The sequence below is a fragment of the Maylandia zebra genome, linkage group LG11 (genome assembly GCF_041146795.1).
Source record: "Maylandia zebra isolate NMK-2024a linkage group LG11, Mzebra_GT3a, whole genome shotgun sequence".
Taxonomy (NCBI): domain Eukaryota; kingdom Metazoa; phylum Chordata; class Actinopteri; order Cichliformes; family Cichlidae; genus Maylandia; species Maylandia zebra.
Genome location: NC_135177.1, coordinates 36,125,907 through 36,134,585, shown reverse-complemented (window position 1 = coordinate 36,134,585; position 8,679 = coordinate 36,125,907). Strand labels below are relative to the sequence as shown.

The following is an 8,679-nucleotide window of genomic DNA, read 5'->3' as shown; positions in this document are numbered from 1 at the left end:
CTGAATAAGAAAGAAGAGCATGATGTGCAAAAGGGTGCAGCTATTGCAGTAAACAGTGTGTTAAGTTGTACATGGAGCCACAGGCAGGAATGAGTTCCTGTGTCGGTCAGTGGTGCTTTTTGGTCATCTCAGTCTCTCACTGAACGTGCTCCTGTGACTGGCCAGCACGTCATGGAGTGGGTGGGAGGAATTATCCAACATTGTCTTTATCTTGGACAACATTCGCCTCTCCGAGACCACCTCAAGAGAGTCCAGCTCCATCCCTACAACATTGCTGGCCTTGCAGATCAGTTTGAGTCTGTTAGTATCAGCAACCCTCAATCTACTCCCCCCAGCATGCAACGGCGTAGAGGGTTGCACTGGCCACCACAGACTCATAGAAAATCCTGAGCATTTAATGTCAAAGACTTGAATCTGGTGTAGTTATTGTCTCGAGCTGTGTGGCTCTCAGGCACAGAGTGAGTACCTGCAGGCCTGTGGAGTGAGGAAAAGCTATGTAGCTGATCTTGTTTGAGTTGTAAAACCATGAAGTGACAAGACTGTGGCAGAGGAATGACAAATATGACATGCTGATATGCTGTATGTTCACAAAGATGCATTGTCATCCTCTTTATGGAGCCAGAGTGGAATTTTCCTGACGGTGACTGTTGTCTGTCATGACTTGTATCACACTAAGAATCAGAAACAGCAAGACAAGACGTGCTTCTATCATGTGATGCTACAGGTACCTGATCTGATATGTGACACGGGGTTAGTCTGCACACGAGGGAGACATTAGTATGATTCTCTGGGGTGCAATGTCATTTTCATGCATCTTCTTTCAGTGTGAGTGGCCACATGGGGTCATTTAAGTAAATAACTAAAGTATCTATAAAGTCCACAGAGAGAGAAACGAATGAAAACAATAGCAGCTGGTTGAACTGGTCTGACGAGAAAAAGGAGGGCGGGAGGAAGTGTGGCAAAGGGGGGAGGGTTCAGAGGAGGAGGAGACAATGCTGAGTCCTCAATTAGAAAAGTAGATATAAGAGCAAAGATAAGAACAGAAGAGGGAAGCAGGGAGCTCAAAACAATCACTGTTTTTAGTTATGACGTTTAGTCATGAGCAGTGTTGACTGCACTGACACGACTGGATTACATGTCAGATCAACTCTGACGAACTGATCCGGCAGTCATCTACCTCACAGGTCAGTGTGCACAAATTCTTTTTTCTTTTTTACTTACCAGCTTCCATTCAAAAGTCATGAAATCATAAAAAGTCTGAAGTGGGAATTCTTGCAACTTTGCCAACATGTCTGCGCTGCTTTTTTTTAAACAAATGTGAACAATGTGAATTCTGAGCCTCTTGTTGGTGTTAAAACTTTTTAAAAAAAGTAAATTCACTGGGTACAATGAAAATTTGCTGCAGCGTTACAAAGAAGTCCCAGTTTTGCTTCTCAGAAGTCCAGCCTCCACTTGACGCACTCCCAGCTCATGTTTCCTCACAATTTCTGTGCAGGAAAACCTACTAAACAAATATAGCAACTTATCAATTGTCAAGACTAAAGCAGCACATACATGTTGAATAACAACAGCATTTCAATACAATCGAGATGTCAGCCAGCGATTAGGCGTTCTTGCTTCATCACCATGAAGCAGCAGTGGTGACTGCAGGTAAATTCCTGTGGCTTACTTCCTGCTCTGCTTGATTTTGGGAGCCAATAAACTCATCTGAGGTTTAATTTTCCACAGCAGCTGTTGGGAAACTGGTAGGAGTCGAATTCCAGACGGCACTTTACCTCTGACATCACTCCAGTATGAGTGATGGTGGGGAGGGAAACAGCAGGGCCGAAGAGAGCCATGGAGCCAGGCAGCCCCAGGCCCCTAACGTCAAACCCAAACTCGGACAGAATGACAGGAACAGCAAGGAGGAGCACCGGAAAAAAGAGAAATCATTAAGAGTGAGGAGATCGAGGAGTTCTGACTCTGAGAGGACGGAAAGAGGGAGGAGAAGAGAGTCAGACAGGAACCGTGGAGAAAGGAGGCATCGTGGAAGGAGCGAGGAGGGCCGTGGGCGGCGCCAGAGAGACGGAGAGAGCGATCGGAGAAGGATGAAACCCCCTGAAAATGACGTGGAGGACACAGAGTGCGCTGTGTGCTTCTGCACTTACGATAATGTCTTCAAGACCCCAAAGCTGCTGGCATGCGGGCACACCTTCTGTCTGGAGTGCCTGGCTCGCATCAACGTCACCTCACCTGAGCTCAAGACCCTGTCCTGCCCCGTGTGCCGAGAGGTGACTGAGCTCCCTCGCGGCCGGGACCTGCCCCGTCTGGGAAACAATCGGGACATCATCAGCAAACTCCCTTCAGATATGCAGCGGGCGCTGTCCATCCGCTTTAAGCGCAACCAGGGTAAGCTGATGCTGAAGAACCCTCCTCCCAACAGCCCGAGCAGGCCTAATGTCGTCAGTCTGCCTACCAAGAGTCAAGACACTCAGGCGGCACCAAGCAGGAACCTCCAGCTAAGTGCAATGGAGCAGGGGATCACCCCGACCACTGTGGTGGATGTAGGCAGACCTCCGAGCAGGATGAGAGGTCGCCTGCGCAGGATGTTCCGTTCAGATCAGTGCTACTACGCAGTGGTTGCGACCATCATCACCATCACTGTGGCGCTCATGCTGGTGGGAATTCTGGCTTTTGTGATCATACCCACTGTGTCCTTGAACAACGTTCATCCCCCACGTCCACAATCAAACAACACTTCACAGCAAAATCCATGAACTAGAGATGCGTCCATGTCAAGGACAGGACTGTGGAGGGTGATGGTTGGGGAGATGAAGTGGACAAGGAGAGAGAATCACACAAAACTTCCAGTGACCCTTGTTCCACTTTGCACACCTTGTGTTTATAATGGTGAAGTACAAACTGAGCTCCTTCAAGCTTGGGTCACGTGGAGAAATGAAGGAAAACCAGGAGAGCAACATTTTTTTAAAAACAAAAGAACTGGCAGGTGCACATGAAGGAAAAGGGACTGATGTGTTTCCTGTTTTTATTCTTTTCTGAAGGTGTTTGTGTTCACCGTGAGAGCGGCTGAACACAATAAAGGAACCTTGTGCACAGATCAAGTAAGCTGTAAATGTTGAAATGCACTACACTCTGTGATGAAAGGTTGGGAAGATCTCTGGATTGAACGCTGATCCAGAGTTTATAGTTCTTAACTAATTTTGTTTATAGTCCAAACCCATTGTACATACAGATGCCACAGATGATTTATATATTTGCAAGTATTTCTCAACATATCCATCAAATAAAGGCATATTTGAGATTGTCCTCTACTGATACACACCTGCTGCTTATTTCTTTTCAGAAGCCCTCATGCTTCATTTAGACACCTGATCCCCTTTAACCGTGTAAACACACCTGCTAACAGGGTGGATTGAGCAACTTCCTCTCAGCTGTGCATATCGGGATTTTTAGGATGACAAGCCTGTTTGACAAACACGGGCGTCACGCCCTTTGTGGCATTTTTCTGGCTGATTGGGGAGGATCAGTTGCAGCATGTCATCCATCACTTTGATGTAGGGTGGATCAGGAATGTGTGCAACAAGCAGTGAGTGAAAAAACATTTAAAATCAGCACATGGAAAACTTTAATTTGATGGCCTGTTTCAGGATCAGACTTCAGCAGTAAGAAGTAAAGAAGTGAGTGATGTCAGATGGGAAATGTTCGTACAGGGCAACAGGGAATTAAAAATTCCGGTGTTAAGAATTGCAGGTGAGTCTTTTGTACAAAACCACAGACATTTCTCTTGAGTCAGTGTGACAGGTTTCATTCTGTGACTCTTATGTATATTTGCAACGAATGATTTTAAAAGTAAAAGTTCAAAACTTCTTTCTGTAAAGTACAAACCAGAAACAGTCACACTTTAGAGGGTACCACCCCGGCGATAAGCTGTAAGGTATCGACTTAGTCAGGGGTTTCAAGAGAGACTCATAACTGACCCGGAGGATCAGTGTTGACCTTTAACCCACTGAGCGTCCACTCACCCAGAGCTCCTCCTGGGGGACACTGGGCAACGTCCCAGAGGGGTGTAGTTAAAATAGTAATAGTGTCCATTCTGGGTCATAACATCTGACACATGAAAAAGAGAAATACTTAAAAACCTGTACCCCCCCGTCTTTCCTGGAAACCATGTCTTAACAGTATCCAGCTATTTCCAATGGCAAAGACCACTTTAAACTGTCTGGATTTAACAAATATTTAAAATCATCACTTCATCAGAAATGAACTGTATTAAATCTGATAAACAAAGGGAAAAACACAACAACATGTGCTGAGTCTAATAGAAATGTCACTCCAGCCTAAATCCTGAAAAGCTTACAGCAAGGACTGTGTGGGCTCAGCTTACTCAAACCTTTGTAACATTATACAGCAGCACTACAGAAACGGTATGAATTGCTTTTTAAAAAAGTAGGACAATAAAGTTTACACAGTACAGAAATCTTTATAAAATCTTTTTTGAGGGCATTTTAGCTTAACCTGTAGCGCCCCCTTCAGGAAGTGCTCTCAATAAATGTTTGCGTTTATGTTTGTATTCATTGTCCAGCTCCAACTATTATGTAATTGTCCTGACCAAGGTCACTATAACGAACGTAACGACCAAAGGTTAGTCTGGAAAAACTTTACATTAGTTTTAAAAAAAAGCATTTAAACATGTTAAATAAAAGAATCGAATTCATTTTGGAAATTAACTGAAATGAAATTGAAGTGCAAACTATACTATTTCCACATTAAATGGAAATGATAAACGAAAAGAGAAAAAAGAATATTCAGTAGGTGAAACTTGTTTATTGCTGTTTTGTGCGTTTCTTCAGAGTCACTTTTTATTTATTAACAGAAGTTTTTATTCATGTAGAATTTTGTGACCCGCGATGCCCCCTGTGACCGGTTCTCAGATCTTCGAGTGTCACACTACTACTTTTTTATTTTTAGGAGAAGAAATAGATCGTATAAATCGATCACTCGGGGCAACTGTGCCCATTTTTGATTTACTTCAAAAACCTAAACTGCATTTGTCTCCCAGTCCCTCTGCATCCGAGTACCTGCTAAATCTGTCTCATTTTCATCCAGTGTTTCCACTCCGGGGTGTAAAGTAGCTGCTTGTTCTGCTCTGGCCTAAAGACACACCCACACGAACCCCCCACTGTCACAGTCGAGGCAAATATAGTCGCGTGGACCAGACTAGAAGAAACCCCCCACCCTCCTCTGACCCGCTCCTTACGCAAATAAACCTCTGAAGGTTATGTGAGTGTTTAGACGGAGGCTGGCGTTAAGGAGGAGAGACGTGGACGCTACCGATCACCATGGCTTCCACCCCCTCGGCCTCTGCCCTGTCCGCTGTTCTCCGGTGCCGGGGGAATATCTGGACGAGGAATCCGCCGGCCAAGCGGCCTGCCAGCTCGGCGTACGGCCTAGGACTGGCCGGCGGGGCGCTGCGCGACTCTCCGGGCGAGCGCAGCGGCTCACACCAGGCGTCAGCGGCGGAGGCTTCTCCACACGGAGAGTGTGTGGTGGTCCTGGTGGGAAGAAGGCTGATTGTTTCGTACAGGTCGGACAGAGTGGGGGGTAAAGTTTCCAGGGAAGTGAGTGGATTACGTTACCCAAAACTTTCGCAATCTCCAGCGCACGCGCACTCAGCTGCGCCTGCGCTGGTGCGCGTACTAGCGAGCAGACTGTCTGGAAATAATAAATGCTCTAAAATAATTCAGATTAAAGATCCTGCACACATCCGCAAAAGCGCTTTGGTTAAAGACACGAGTGAAATCTCTGCGAGCGTCCTGAAGCTGTCCGTGACGTCCCCTCCGTGTTTAGTGGGACAAATCCCGTCCTTCATGTTAAACGGCTGGTCTGTACTGAGGAGCACGTGCTTGTCTGTGACTTGTCTGGTGTCCAAAATTCTGTTTTTGAATTTGGGAGATGTGCGTAGCTCAGGCAGCAGCCCCGATGAAGCACCACGACATCTGCTGTGCCAGCGGGATGAGAACAACTCCAGCAGCCGGAGCCTCCAGGTGAGAGTCCTGTTGAACCGAGAATAGATAATTCATGTAAATGTTACTGTATGAAAATACATCACGCTTTGTCTTTTAGGCAAACAAACAGACCTCTTACAAGAACAACTCCAGCTCAGCACAAAAGATCACACAGGAAGGACCTGACTGAGTCCAAGGCCTCAGCGCCACAAAGAAGCATTGCGATCAACATCATTTATTGACTTTTCAGGACACACACCACATCTGGACTTCAACCTGCTGATAGAAACCAACCAGCTGTTTTTCATGGCACACTACCCAGTGGCAAATGAATGGAAGAACCAGAATGAAGTGTTTGAAATGAAGCGTTGAGCCTCCACAAACACCATTAGTGCTGTTTGGCAGCGACTCTCTAAATCTCTGATTTGGGCAAGACCATATTTACTGTAAAAAAAATGTTTTCCCTTATCTGTTTTTTTGATGATAATGGTCGAGGGCAAAGTCCCACATGGATTAGTGATCAATTAGATTGAGATCAGATTGAGTCGCATACTGTGGCAAAGGCTACAGCGTGTGGTTTGCATCATTTTCACCCTCTTAAGACTTTTCAGTGGTTGGGGATATGTCATCATGGAAGAGCCCACTCCCACCAGGACAAAAATATTTAATCATTAAGCTGATGTTTCTGCATAACTTTGTATTGATTTGAAGTGGATCACCACTGCAGGGGCCTACAGCGAGTTCCCCCTCTGTAGGGTTCAGTGGTTCTGGTTTTTTCCTTTAATTTGCCACTTGTCTGTATGAGCAACAAGAAACAAGCATGTATTGCAAGTCTTCTGAATGGATATGCTCACCTTGCGTGCTGCAGATACTCTGTTTGTCAGGGCTCAGTGTTTCCAGTGGGAGAAACGTGTTCTCGCTCGTCCAGGTGACCTCTTCGGTCCCCGCAGACAGAAGAAGTCGGCCGTCTGCAGGTTTCTCCAGCCAACTGAAAATGCTGCGCTCAGATGAGCAGAATCAACTGTCTGCATTAAAACTCTCACCCTGCATAATTTGCACAAAAGCTCATTTTACAGAGACCGTGACACAAACTTCCTCTTTAAATTGGAGTTAAAATAAAGCCTCAAGAAAAACACCAATGCACACTGAGTAAAAACGATATAAATGTGTGGAAATAATTAAAAGACGTCCACTGTTTTTATACAGTGCACAAAACATAAATATTCTGTGCCAGCGGAACATATACCAACATACCCTACCAGTCTAAAATGTGAAAACACCTTCTCATTTAATGTTTTTTTTTCTTTATTTTCATGAGTATTTAAATTGTAGGCATCAAAACTATGAAAGCACATTACTGCTTTGCACAAGCTTGGAATTTTCTCGTTGAGCTGAATGCCATTTCACCTGAAATGGTTCTCCAACAGACCTGAAGGAGTTCCCAGAGATGCGGAGCACTCGTTGGTTCTTTTGCATTCACTCTGCAGTCAGTCTCATCCCAAACCATCTCCACTGGGTTCAGGTCAGGTGATTGTGGAGGCCAGACCATCTGGTGCAGCACTCCATTGCTCTCCTTCTTCGTCAAACAGCCCTTACACAGCCTGGAGGTGTTTGAATAAATCTCCAACAGTGTCACCAGCAAAGCACCCCCACACCATCACACCTCCTCCTCCATGCTTCTCGGTGGGAACCATGCATGTAGAGACCATTCACTTTTTCTGCGTCACACAAAGACACGGCGAGTGAAACCAAAGATCTTACATTTAGAGTCAACAGACCAAGGCACATGTTTCCACTGGTCTGATGCCCATTCCTTGTGTTTCTTGGCCCAAACAAATCTCTTCTACTTGTTGTTTTTCCTTAGTAGTAGTTTCTTAGCAGCTATTTGACCATAAAGGCCTGATTCACACAGTCTCCTCTTAACAGTTGATGTAGAGATGTGTCTACTCCTGGAACTCTGTGTGGCATTTATCTGGGCTCTAATCTGAGGTGCTGTTAACTTGTGATTTCTGAGGTAACTCAGATGAATTTATCCTTAGCGGCAGAGGTGACTCTTGCTCTTGGGGCGGTGCTCATGTGAACCAGTTGCAACGTAACGTTTGAACTCTGGCAAACGTACACCTGTGAGTGAAAACCATTTAAGGTGACTACATCATGAAGCTCACTGAGAAAAGGCCAAGAGTTTGCAGCGCTGTCAACAAAGGAAAGGGCGGCTACTTCCAGGAATCTAACATATAAAACATATTTAGAATTATTTTTCTGTTTTTTGCTACATAATTCCATGTATTTGATGTTTTCAGTATCTACAATATATAAAGTAAGAAAAAGAAAGAAAACCATTAAATGAGAGGGTGTGTCCAAACTTCTTACTGGTAGTGTATGTTTGACTTTTTTAAACCTCTACCAGGCTACTGTGCACCATTTAGTAGCCACATGTTAGACATGCACATTTTGATACTGCTTTAAAATAACTGACCAGAGACTCTGTCAAAGGTCACTTGCTTCAGAAGGGACTTCTGGGATCCATACATTTTTATTTTTTTATTGACATTTTTTGAAAAGTGACCCTGCGCAATATTAACATAAATATTGTCATTTGATACGTTGTACCAGAGTTACCTTAAAGCTAATTTGCCTCTCCACTCCCCACAACACTTCCACGCACCGATGAGCA

The 8,679-nt window shown here is 44.9% G+C and overlaps 1 protein-coding gene and 1 long non-coding RNA gene across 3 annotated transcripts; both read left to right on the top strand.

Moving 5' to 3' along the window:
- The first annotated feature begins 712 nt into the window (after positions 1-712).
- Positions 713-3,456, top strand: LOC143421150 (uncharacterized). Of its 2 annotated transcripts, none has more exons than XM_076890286.1 (2): positions 713-1,184; positions 1,732-3,456. In XM_076890286.1, the coding sequence occupies exon 2, from the start codon at positions 1,794-1,796 to the stop codon at positions 2,754-2,756; it is 963 nt and encodes a 320-aa protein (XP_076746401.1). In that variant the 5' UTR covers positions 713-1,184; positions 1,732-1,793; the 3' UTR covers positions 2,757-3,456. The 2 variants fall into 2 exon arrangements, with proteins under 2 accessions (XP_076746401.1, XP_076746400.1); XM_076890285.1 differs by having other exon boundaries at positions 1,729-3,456.
- Positions 3,457-4,818: 1,362 nt separating this feature from the next.
- LOC143421149 (uncharacterized) lies at positions 4,819-8,374 on the top strand. The gene is made up of 2 exons (XR_013100901.1): positions 4,819-6,044; positions 6,124-8,374. It is a non-coding gene; the product is annotated as an uncharacterized LOC143421149 (long non-coding RNA).
- The last annotated feature ends 305 nt before the right edge of the window (positions 8,375-8,679 follow it).

Bases quoted from the DNA above. Each gene is read 5' to 3' on its own strand.
- LOC143421150 (XM_076890286.1), top strand. From the start codon at position 1,794: ATGAGTGATGGTGGGGAGGGAAACAGCAGGGCCGAAGAGAGCCATGGA.